General features: G+C 37.0%; 1 protein-coding gene across 15 annotated transcripts in view; it reads right to left on the bottom strand.

The window, feature by feature from the left end:
• DMD (dystrophin) overlaps positions 1–12,473 on the bottom strand; it is a 2,269,491-nt gene that overhangs the window by 730,225 nt on the left and 1,526,793 nt on the right. For all 15 annotated transcript variants that reach the window (XM_050777140.1, XM_050777144.1, XM_050777148.1 and 12 more), the window contains one exon: positions 3,088–3,189. In XM_050777140.1, the coding sequence (XP_050633097.1) occupies positions 3,088–3,189 (102 nt within the window). The remainder of the gene's footprint in view (positions 1–3,087; positions 3,190–12,473) is intronic.

Here is a 12,473-nt window from a genome sequence, read left to right on the forward strand (position 1 = left end):
GAAAGATGAAAGAGGAAAGAAACTGAACAGGGATTAACCCAGCTTCCAATCAGAACTCAGCTTGGGAGGTGAGCGTAGGAGCTGAACAGACAGGCTGTCTGATGCAGAATGCGGAGGTGCCAATAGACAAGTCAATTTCCTAAGAAACAGAATAATTCCCTGATGTGTCTTTAATTAGAATGTCTGTAAGCAGTGGACATACTAATTATCCATTTAAATACTGGATCTTACATATACATCATGAGAGATTTTCATTTTCTTTTTAAAGAATATCATTTTCTTCATAATTATTACAGTTTCCAAATGCACCCGCCCCCAAAACAAAACAGAAACACAATTCTCTCATGAAAATGTGCTGCAGGCTACTCAGACTCGTTTCCTCTTCTATTAAGAGGTAACAAGACCCAGAGTGAAGAAGAGGCATGAGAAGTAGGACACATTTTAAATTTTGATATATGGACTCAAAGTTGAAAAAGGCTTTGTTCACTTTCTGTCAGAGCAATGGAGCGTCCTTCAGAAAAATCACTCTAACCTTTAAAAATAAATTTTTGATCCATGCAGAGATTTAAACAGCCCTCACAGCTTTCTACCTTGTATTGCTGGGTGTCATGTTCAAAACTGTGAGGTCATTTTTTGAGCCTCTAGTTGTTTCAGGCTACCACAAACCCCAGCTAATCTTCAGATGTTTCCAAGGTCATGGTCCATAGCAAAAGTTTTACATGAGTCAACTATTTTTTTACACCCCATAATTTCCAAATCGGTCTTGCATTTTTGCCCCTATCAACTTGATATCTATATCTATATCTATATATTTTGAAATGGAGTTTTGCTCGTGTAGCCCAGGCTGGAGTGCAACGGCGTGGTCTCGGCTCACTGCAACTTCTGCCTCTCGGGTTCAAGCGATTCTCCTGCCTCAGCCTCCCAAGTAGCTGGGATTACAGATGCCCGCCACCACAGCTGGCTCATTTTCGTATTTTTAGTAGAGAGAGGGTTTCACCATGTTGGCCAGGCTGGTCTCGAACTCCTGACCTCAGGTGATCTGCCTGCCTTGGCCTCCCAAAGTGCTGGGATTATAGGCGTGAGCCACCATGCCCAGCCAACTTGATATGCTGATTCTTCTCCAAATCCAAGGGAAAAATGGGAAAACAGGAATAAAATTTCCCTTAAGTTCAGCTTCTCCCAATGTGCCAAATTGAGAGAAAATGGGGAAGCAGGCAAGGAGAAAAAAAAAAAAAAAAAAGAAGGAAGGAAAGAATAGTGCTGTCTGCTACAAAAATGGTTTTAAGGGTGGTGAGAGAAGGAAAGCAACAGCTCCTGGTTTGTTCTTTTTATACCAGAAAAGTAATTCTCCTTTTACATCACTAATGCATTAGCAGGAAGCAGATATGCTCAGGCATGGCAGATCCCAGTTCTTATCTCCAAGTAGCCCAGTAGTTGAGTGTGTGGGTGGAGGTGTGATAAGTTAGTATCAAGTATTTGGATTGTTTTGTACGTAATGAAAGCAAAAATTGTCTCACTGGCTTTTAATTAAGACCTCTCTCTCTCTCTTTTACAAAGGCACAAAAGTAAAAGCCAAATTACATGTACCTCTGTGATCTCTAACAATTAGTGACAAACCTTAATTCATAGTCATACACCATAAGGCATAAAGTCTTTGAGGATCAACAAAGAGTAGACAGAAATGTACGCAATTGTCCATTTGTGCATTTCATGGCTTGCTACAATGAAAGTCACCCTGTTAACTGCTCTGGGGGCTGGCTTTCTTCAGAACATCAACAGAAACTCTGAAATTTGCTGCTTTCAGGACTTTCTCTAGCTCTTCGAATTAAATACTGAGCACATTGTTAGTTTTGTTAGTTTATGAAAAATGATTATACTGGGCTTGAACTGTATACAAATTACTTTTCTAGATTTTTGGAGTGGTTGCAATATATTCCTGAATAAATGTATGTTGATATCCACACAGAAACCTGTGATTTTCAGTGTCTGGTGTTTGGACATTAAGCTCAGTGCAAACTTCAACTTTACCTAAGGAAAAGTCTCTTGTAAGCTGTAAGGAAAACAAACAATCTTCTAGAAATTAAACTTGGGCCAAGTGCAAGGGAAACTATGCAGTGACCTTAGAGACAGAATCTAAGTCATGGTAATGTTGTTTGCAAGGACAAACTGGTTCTGTATAATGAGGTTATTGACCTGAACTGTTTTCAAGCAGTTTTAAACATGAGGGTGAGGTTCATTGTATCCAAGCCTGCAACATTCACTGAGAAACTAAGACTGATCAATAAACAACCACAATTACAGGATCTCAGGAACCTTCATCATAATGGGAACCATTATAATTTCGGTCAGGTACAGAGAATCAGGTAACATATTGCTAACGTGTATTTAGCACTGGTCTCTCATTTGCAAATGGAAGCCATTGATTAGCTATTTTTTGAAAACTGACCTGGCTTTCCATCTCCCTCCTTATGTAATAGCCTGTGAATAAATGTGACCTAGACTTCAACATATGGAGAAGAAAACAAAATAGAAAGCTTTATCCCAGGCCAGCTTTTTGCCAAAGAAATAAGCAATTACATGACATTTCACTAAAAATTCTTGACCCAATGAAATACTGAAGCCTCAATGCCGATTTTCCTCTTTTATAAGAAAGAGCAACAAAGGAAAGAAAGGTCACAGACCATATTGTGATTCTTTACAGCTGTTGGAGACAGACACTATGATGCAGTAGCTTGATTTGAATTAAACCAAACAATATGAAAAGCATCAAGGCTGGCAAGCAAAGCAATAAAGCCCCAAAGAATTTAATCTACCTTGAAGGTGGGACTACTTTTGTATTGATGGCAGCACACCAGGACAGAAATGAGTTCTTTAATGCAATGACTCGTTAACAGCCTTAAGATCACAATATATAAATAGGATATACTGATCAAAAAGACAGCTTTGCCTCTGCTATTACAGTATGGCCAGTATTTCCTTACAAGTTATTTCATTGATTATAAATAGTCCACGTCAATGGCAAATGTACAACAGGGGAAGCATAACCCATTATGAGGTAATGGATATAGCTAGAGGTTGCTTCATTACCTTCACTGGCTGAGTGGCTGGTTTTTCCTTGTACAAACGCTGCCCTTTAGACAAAATCCCTTCCACATCCGGTTGTTTAGCTTGAACTGCGATTTCAGTTTCCTGGGGAAAAGAACCCATAGAGTGCAGATTAACTTCACAGTTAGCAATAAAATTACTAAATTTAAATATACCCTTGGAGACACCACATGTATTGCAGATCAATTTCTGCTGGGTACATAAGGGCACAAAAATGTAGCTTTTGATGCAGAGAAAAGAAACAGAGATGTGAAACAAAGTAAAGTTAAAAAAATTCATCCAATATCTTCTTGAATTATATAATAATACTCACAGAGAAACACAGGCGTTAACTTTCTACTTTTCAAAAAAGTAAAATGCAATAATGACAGTACAATTAACATAACTTATATGAATAGACACTAGTTTTAGCTTTAATAATCTCAATAATCCTAATGTTCATATGACTTTATACACTTATTGTTTTACAAAATTTTGTTTTGAGTATTGGATATAAATTTTGTTTTGAAATAAATATCAAATAATTATTTCTACATCACTGTCAAAATTATTTTCTTTCCAAAGGGTAAACACTTAAAGTACAGTATCAAAGCTTATTATTTATTAATGAGTCAAATAGGCCTTTCGAAGAATGATTTTTTTTTGGTATTATTTGCTTTTCTTCAGTTTGGAGAAGGCTGAAGCATGACAAAAAAAATCCTTTAGGTATATGAATATAAGCATTTTGTTACTATCTGCTGCCTAGCTCTCTTGACAAGAGGACAAAAGAAATGTGCAGAAATTGAAGCTGACGGAAGTGAAGTTAAATATTACAGAAGACTTTTTGGATGGAACACTTGTTAAACACTAGGATAGAGCATCAATTAATCAATGTCAGGCATCAGTCAGGGCCTGGACAATCTTCCCCAGAGAGCAGCTCCTGATTAACCCACATCTCTCTTCCTCCCTCTCCTATCCCGGAGCCTCCCAGCACTGCTGTGTGTAAGCGTCTTATGCCACTGTTTCCTTTGTATACTGTGTTTGTACCTGTTCCCTCTCAGTTCATCAGTAGGAAATCCCAAATTACTATAATCTCAAACTGCCCAGTATGTTGTCTTGCAACTTATGGGTGCTCAGCACATACTCTTGAGATAGACTATTTTTCTCCAGTTCTTATTATAATAAATACCAGCGGCAAACAGGCACTTTGGTCAAAATTGTATATAACTAACTTCATGTGTTAATGGTTATGTATGCAAATTTCAGTTCCTTTATAACAGGAGTTTAACTACTTTACATGTAGAACTACTAATTGATAGTCTTACTGCCCCTTGCCAAGAAAACACATTGTTCCCTGAAAATGCAGCACCCGGAATGACTGTATGTCTTTGCTAGAGGTAGAAATAGCTCTGATCTCAGATCAGAAAATCTAGTTTTACTTACTGAATTCTGAATAGGTCCCCAGCCACTATAAATTCACCCTTGAATACCCCATTTGTAAAAAAAACATTTTAGTGTAGTAAATGGTTATATGGTCTCAAAATACTTTAAGAGAAAATAAAATATATTATTCTAAGGAAGTAGACAAAAGAGCGTATCTTCCCCAAGGTAAAAATGATTTAAGAAAAGGAAAAAAAGTAACTGAATTTTCAACCTATACATTTATCATTTATGTATACCGTAAAGTACCAAGCCAAATCCATGTACAATGTCTAAATTATACATTTGAAATTATATATGCATTACACATATAAACTGATGAGTTAACTTAAAGCACTGTCACCACCATTCGTTTTGTATGTGTTTCTCTTAAGACAAACCACTATTTTCTATTTATTCACTGACAGCTGGGACTTTTCTTGTGATATTTATTGATATTGCTAATTACTGGTAATAGACAATGTTTTCTGATTAGCTTCACCATAGCTGTAGACTATATTATTGATGATAGCATAGTTACCATTTGTATAATGAGTACTGTTTCCCTTCCCCAACCCTGATTCAAACAGATTGCCAATTTACAGATAAGAAAATGAATCAAGGGTGGATGGGATAGTAGTGATGGTAGTGACAATGATGTGAATAGCTTGCCCACAACCTCGTGGGATGTAGAACAGTTAATATTCAAACACGGCTAGGTCTGAATCCAAAGTTTATGCTATTGGCAGTAGTAACAGCTACTTCTTCGTATCCTACAACAACTTAATAACATATCTAAATGACTTGATCAAATTATGTGATTTCTAAGCATTAAGAATTTTACTTTCACCATCTGAATCTGACATTATCACGTATGCTGAAAAACATGTCCTACCTCTCTGATAATAGAGAATCACTATGGGTCAGAGGGAGACACGCAACTTAATGCAACAGTAGTCATTCCCATTCATTGGAATTTTTGAAAAATGATAGCAAAGACTATTGTTTCCACTGCCAACCTACAGTCTTATTTAAACTGTTCCAATTCCTTTGCTTCCTCCTTCAAAACACATCACAATTAGTCAAACTATGTGTATATGTATAGTGTTGACCATTCCTAAAGAATTATCCTCTATAAGAGTAAGGCCCATAACTACCTTGTTCACTCACATCCCTGGAAGTGCCTAACACATAGTAGGTGCTAAACAAAAAATTATTGAATGGGCAAATAAATACTGTTGCAACTTTGAGCCTATGGGAATTGAGTTAGAGTGTGTATTACTAGAGACATTTGTTCATGCAGACAGTTGAAAGGTTCATGGCACAGATTATTTTCTTTCTAAATAATCTGCTAGAGTTAAATACAGAGTCTACTTTTCTACTTTTGAATTTCCTTTAGCGATTTTTTGGGAAATTTTACATCTTCACATTATTGATTACAACAATGTCTCAGAAAACCCATTTCTATGATAAATTAAAATGGGATTATTTTATACTTAATCCTTTCATTGACTTCCTTTAAACTAAAATTCCATTTTTTCCATATTTTTCTTCTCAGCTGAATTTGGATAATTTAATCTCTATCTAGCAAACCAAGGGAAAATCATAAATACAAATGTTTTAGCATTTATATTATTTAGCATGAATATTTTACATAACCAACATCTGAATGTGGGACCGCTAATCAGACACTTTATAACTATTGCACTTGAAGCATAGTAAACATTTATTAGTTTTCATTTGTAATTTCAGTAGAAGAGTAAACTTGGAAGGGCTGGAGGATCATACTTCCTATACAAAACTAAAAACTTCTATGAGTATTAAAACCTGTGCTGTCCTAGCATGGAAAAGCTCATCTTTCCTTTCAAACACTCCCACTTCACTTTTCTTTTTCACTCATCGAACACAGGAAGTCAATATTCTCCTCAGATTCCCTTAAATTTAACGTGTCCCTCTGTCCCCCAATACATATAATTTGTATTTGATACACTTCATGCAACTTTTGCTTTTCATAGTATTTATATGTTAAAACCTTTTGCACTGAACACCAAACTTCATATATTATTCCAACTTTTAAAAAAGATTTATATTTCTAAAAATGGAGTATGTATTCAAAAGATAGCTGCTGCATCATCTATTCAATATATTTATCAAATGATTTGGAGGGCCCACCATAAAGATTGGGATACAGCACTAGAAACTTTTCAATTTACAATATGAATATATGTGTGTGATATACATGTATATACATATATATGTGTATTAGGTATGACATATAATACACATATCAACATATAGGTATAATATGCACATATACACATATGCATATGTGTAAATGGATATTTAGACACATGTATGTATATGTACAGGTGTACCTTATTTTACTGAGTTTTGCCTTATTAGCTCTGCAGATACTGCAGTTTTTACAAACTGAAGGTTTGTAGCAACCCTGCATCAAGCAAGTCTATCAGCAACATTTCCAACACCATGTGCTTACTTCATGTCTCTATGTCACATTTTGATAATTCTCACAATATTGCAAGCTTTCTCAATATTTTTATAACTGTTATGGTGACGGGTAATTGGTAATCTTTGATGTTACTATTTTAATAGTTTTGGGGTGACACAAACAGTGCCCATATAGGATGGTAAACTTAATCCATTAATGTATGTATTCTGAACTCTCCACTGACCAGTCAGTCATTCCCTTACCTCTGTTCCTCTCCTTGGGCCTCCCTATTCTGAGACATAACAATATCGAAATTATGCCAGTTAATAACTGTACTATGACCTCTAAGTGTTCAAGGGAAAATAAGAGTTGCATGCCTCTCACTTTACATCAAAAGCTAGAAATGATTAAACTTGGTGAGGAAGGCATGTCAAAAGCCAAGATAGGCTGGAAGCTAGGCCTCTTGTGCCCGTTAGCTAAGTTGTGAATGCAAAGGAAAAATTCTTGAAGAAAGTTAAAAGTGCTAGTCTAGTAAACATGCAAATGATAACAAAGCAGAACAGCCTTATTGTTAATATGGAGAATGCCTTAGTGGTCTGGACAGAAGTTCAAAACAGCCACAACATTCTCTTAAGCCAAAGCCTAATCCAGAGCAAGGATCAATTCTGTTCAGTTGTATGAATGCTGACAGAGGTGAGGAAATTGTAGAAGTTGGAAGCCAGCAGAGGTTTGTTCATGAGGCTTTAGGACGAAACCCTCTCCATAACATAAAAGTGCAAGGTGTTTTTGCTGCCGTTGCTTTTGGTGTTTTAGACATGAAGTCTTTGCCCATGCCTATGTCCTGAATGGTACTACCTAGGTTTTCCTCTAGGGTTTTTATGGTATTAGGTCTAACATTTAAGTCTCTAATCCATCTTGAATTAATTTTCGTATAAGGAGTAAGGAAAGGATCCAGTTTCAGCTTTCTACTTATGGCTAGCCAATTTTCCCAGCACCATTTATTAAATAGGGAATCCTTTCCCCATTTCTTGTTTCTCTCAGGTTTGTCAAAGATCAGATGGCTGTAGATGTGTGGTATTATTTCTGAGGGCTCTGTTGTGTTCCATTGGTCTATATCTCTGTTTTGGTACCAGTACCATGCTGTTTTGGTTACTGTAGCCTTGTAGTATAGTTTGAAGTCAGGTAGCGTGATGCCTCCAGCTTTGTTCTTTTGACTTAGGATTGTCTTGAAGATGCGGGCTCTTTTTTGGTTCCATATGTACTACGGCAGCAAAAGCCAAAATTGACAAATGGGATCTCATTAAACTAAAGAGCTTCTGCACAGCAAAAGAAACTACCATCAGACTGAACAGGCAACCTACAGAATGGGAGAAAATTTTTGCAATCTACTCATTTGACAAAGGGCTAATATCCAGAACCTACAAAGAACTCAAACAAATTTACAAGAAAAAAACAAGCAACCCCATCAAAAAGTGGGCAAGGGATATGAACAGACATTTCTCAAAAGAAGACATTCATACAGCCAACAGATACATGAAAAAATGCTCATTATCACTGGCCATCAGAGAAATGCAAATCAAAACCACAATGAGATACCATCTCACACCAGTTAGAATGGCGATCATTAAAAAGTCAGGAAACAACAGGTGCTGGAGAGGATGTGGAGAAATAGGAACACTTTTACACTGTTGGTGGGATTGTAAACTAGTTCAACCATTATGGAAAACAGTATGGCGATTCCTCAAGGATCTAGAACTAGATGTACCATATGACCCAGCCATCCCATTACTGGGTATATACCCAAAGGATTATAAATCATGCTGCTATAAAGACACATGCACACGTATGTTCATTGAGGCACTATTCACAATAGCAAAGACTTGGAATCAACCCAAATGTCCATCAGTGACAGACTGGATTAAGAAAATGTGGCACATATACACCATGGAATACTATGCAGCCATAAAAAAGGATGAGTTTATGTCCTTTGTAGGGACATGGATGCAGCTGGAAACCATCATTCTTAGCAAACTATCACAAGAACAGAAAACCAAACACTGCATGTTCTCACTCATAGGTGGGAACTGAACAATGAGATCACTTGGACTCGGAAAGGGGGACATCACACACCAGGGCCTATCATGGGGAGGGGGGAGGGGGGAGGGATTGCATTGGGAGTTATACCTGATGTAAATGACGAGTTGATGGGTGCTGACGAGTTGATGGGTGCAGCACAGCAACATGGCACAAGTATACATATGTAACAAACCTGCACGTTATGCACATGTACCCTAGAACTTAAAGTATAATAATAATAAAAAAGAAAAAGAAAAAAAGAGTGCAAGGTGGAGCAACAAGTGCTGATGGAGAAGCTGCAGCAAACTATCCAGAAGATCAAGTTAATATCTAAGATGATGAAGGTAGCTACACTAAACAACAGATTTTCAGTGTAGATGAAGCAGTCTTCTATTGGAAAAAGATGCCATCTAGGACTTTCATTGACTAGCTAGAGAGAAATCAATGCCTGGCTTTGAAAGTTCAAAGGACAGGCTGACTCTCTTGTGAGGGGCTAATGCAATCGGTGACTTTCAATTAAAGCCAATGCTGATTTACCATTCCAAAAATCCTAGGGCCCTTACAATTATGCTAATAGACTCTGCCTGTGCTCTATAAAGGGAACAACAAAGCCTGGATGATAGCACATCCCTTTACGGCATGGTTTACTGAATATTTTAAGCCTATTGCACAGAAGGAAAAATCTCTTTCAATATATTACTGCTTGTTGATAATGCACCTGCTCAGCCAAAAGGTCTGATGAAGATGTGCCAAGAGATTAATTTTGTTTTTATGCCTGCTAACACAACATCCATTCTGCAGACCTTGGATCAAGGAGTCATTTCAGCTCTCAAGACTTATTCTTTAAAAAGTACATTTTGTAAGGCTATAGTTGCCCTAGGCAGTGATTCCTCTGATGGATTTGGGTAAACGAAAATCTTCTGGAAAGGACTCACCATTCCAGATGCCATTAAGAAAATTTGTGATTCATGGAAAGAGGTAAATATCAACATTACAAGGAGTTTGGAAGAAGTTTATTCCAACCCTCATGAATGATTATGAGGGTGCAAGACTTTAGTGGGGGAAGTTACTGTGGATGTGGAAAAAATTGCAAGAGAACTAGAATAAGAAGTGGAGCCTGAAGGTGTAACTGAATGGCTGTAATCTCATAATAAAACTTCAATGGATGAAGAGTTGCTACTTATAGATGAACATAACAAAGTGTTTTCATGAGACAGAATCTACTCCTGGTGAAGATGCTGTAAACAATGTTGAAATGACAACAAAGGGTTTAGAATATTCTGTAAACTTAGTTGGTAAAGCAGCAGCAGGGTATGAGAGGCTTGACCTCATTTTTGAAAGATCTACTGTGAGTGAAATGCTATCAAATAGCATCACACGCTACATAAAAATCTTTTGTGAAAAAAATCAATCAACGTAGCAAACTTCATGGTTGTTTTATTCTAAGAAATTGGCACAGTCACTCCAACCTTCATCAGTTACTACTCTGATCAGTCAGCAGCTATCTACATCAAGGCAAGACCATCCATCAGCAAAAAGATTAAGACTCATTGAAGGCTCAGATGATTTTTAGCAAGCTTCAGCAACGAAGTAGTTTTTAAATAATTTCAACTATTATTTTAGATTTAAGGGGTACATGTGCAGGTTTGTTACATTTATATACTTATTGGGTGATACTGAGGTTTGGAGTATGACTGATCCTGTCACTGAGATAGTGCACATTGTATCTAATAGTTTTTCAACTCTTGCCCCTTCCTTATCTCTTCCCCTACTAGTTTCCAGTATGTACTGTTGCCATCTTTATGTCCATGAATGCCCAATGTTTAGGCCCACTTATAAGTGAGAACATGTGGTATTTGGTTTTCTGTTCCTACTAATTCACTTATGATAATGGCCTCCAGTTGCATGCATGTTGCTACAAAGGACATAATTTCATTCTTTTTTATGGTTGTGTAGTATTTCATATTGTATGTGTACCACATTTTCTTCATCCAGTCCACCATTGATGGTTATCTAGGTTGATTCCTTGGCTTTTCTATTGTGAATAGTGTTGCAATGAACATACAAGTGCATGTGTCTTTTTAGTAGAATGATTTCTTTTCTTTTGGATATATAATCAGTAATGGGATTGCTGGGTCGAATGATAGTGCATTTTAAGTTGAGAAATTTCCAAACTGCTTTCCACAGTGGCTGAACTAATTTACACTCCCACCAACAGTGTATAATGTTCCCCTTTCTCCGCAGTCTCACCAACATCTATTATGTTTTGAGTTTTTGATAATAGGTATTCTGACTGGTGTGAGATGGTATCTCACTGTGGTTTTGATTTCCTTTTCTCTGATGATGAGTGATGTGGAGCATTTTTTCATATCTGTTAGCCACCTGTGTGTCTTCTTTTGAGAAGTATCTATCTGTTCATGTCTTTTGCCCACTTTTTTAATGGGGTTATCTGTGTTTTGCTTGTTAAGTTCCCTATAGATTATGGATATTAGATCTTTGTCTGATGGATAGTTTGTGTATATTCTCTCTCATCTTGTGGGTTGTCTGTTTACTCTGTTGATAGTTTATTTTGCTGTGCAGAAACTCTTTAGTTTAATTAGATCCCACCTGTGAATTTTTGGTTTTGTTACATTTGCTTTTAAGGACTTAGTAATGAATTCTTTCCCAAGGGTGATGTCTAGAATAGTATTTCCTAGGTTTTCTTCTAGGATTCTTCTAGTTTGAGATTTAATTTAATTTAATTTATTTATTTAGGGACAGAATCTCGCTGTTGTCAGGCCGGAGTTCTGTGATGCTATCTGGGCTCACTACAACCTCCAACTCCCTGGTTCAAGCGGTTCTCCTGCTTCAGCCTCCCAAGTAGCTGGGATTACAGGGACGTGCCACCTTGCCCAGCTAATTTTTTTCTATTTTTAGTAGAGACGGGATTTCACCATGTTGGCCAGGATGGTCTCGATCTCCTGACCTCGTGATCTGCTTGCTTCAGCCTCCCAAAGTGCTAGGATTACAGGTGTGAGCCACCACACCCAGCTGAGATTTTATTTTTTTAAATCTTTAATCCATCTTGAGTTAATTTTTGTATATAGTGAAAGGTAGGAGTCCAGTTTCATTCCTCTGCATATAGTTAGCTAGCTATCCCAGTACCATTTATTGAGTAGGGAGTCCTTTCCCCATTTTTTCATTTACTTTGTTAAAGATCAGATGGCTGTAGGTATGTGGCTTTATTTCTGGGTTCTCTATTCTGTTCTATTGGTCTAAGTTTCTGTCTTTGTGAAAGTCCCATCCTGTTTGGGTAACTGTAGCCTTATAGTATAGTTTGAAGTTGGTTAATATCATGCTTTATTCCTTTCACTTATGATTGCTTTTACTCTTCAGGCTCTTTTTTAGATTCATATGAATTTTAGGATAGCTTTTTATAATCTGTGAAAAATGACATTGGTAGTTT

Source organism: Macaca thibetana, chromosome X, assembly GCF_024542745.1.
Source record: "Macaca thibetana thibetana isolate TM-01 chromosome X, ASM2454274v1, whole genome shotgun sequence".
NCBI classification, from domain to species: Eukaryota; Metazoa; Chordata; class Mammalia; order Primates; family Cercopithecidae; genus Macaca; species Macaca thibetana.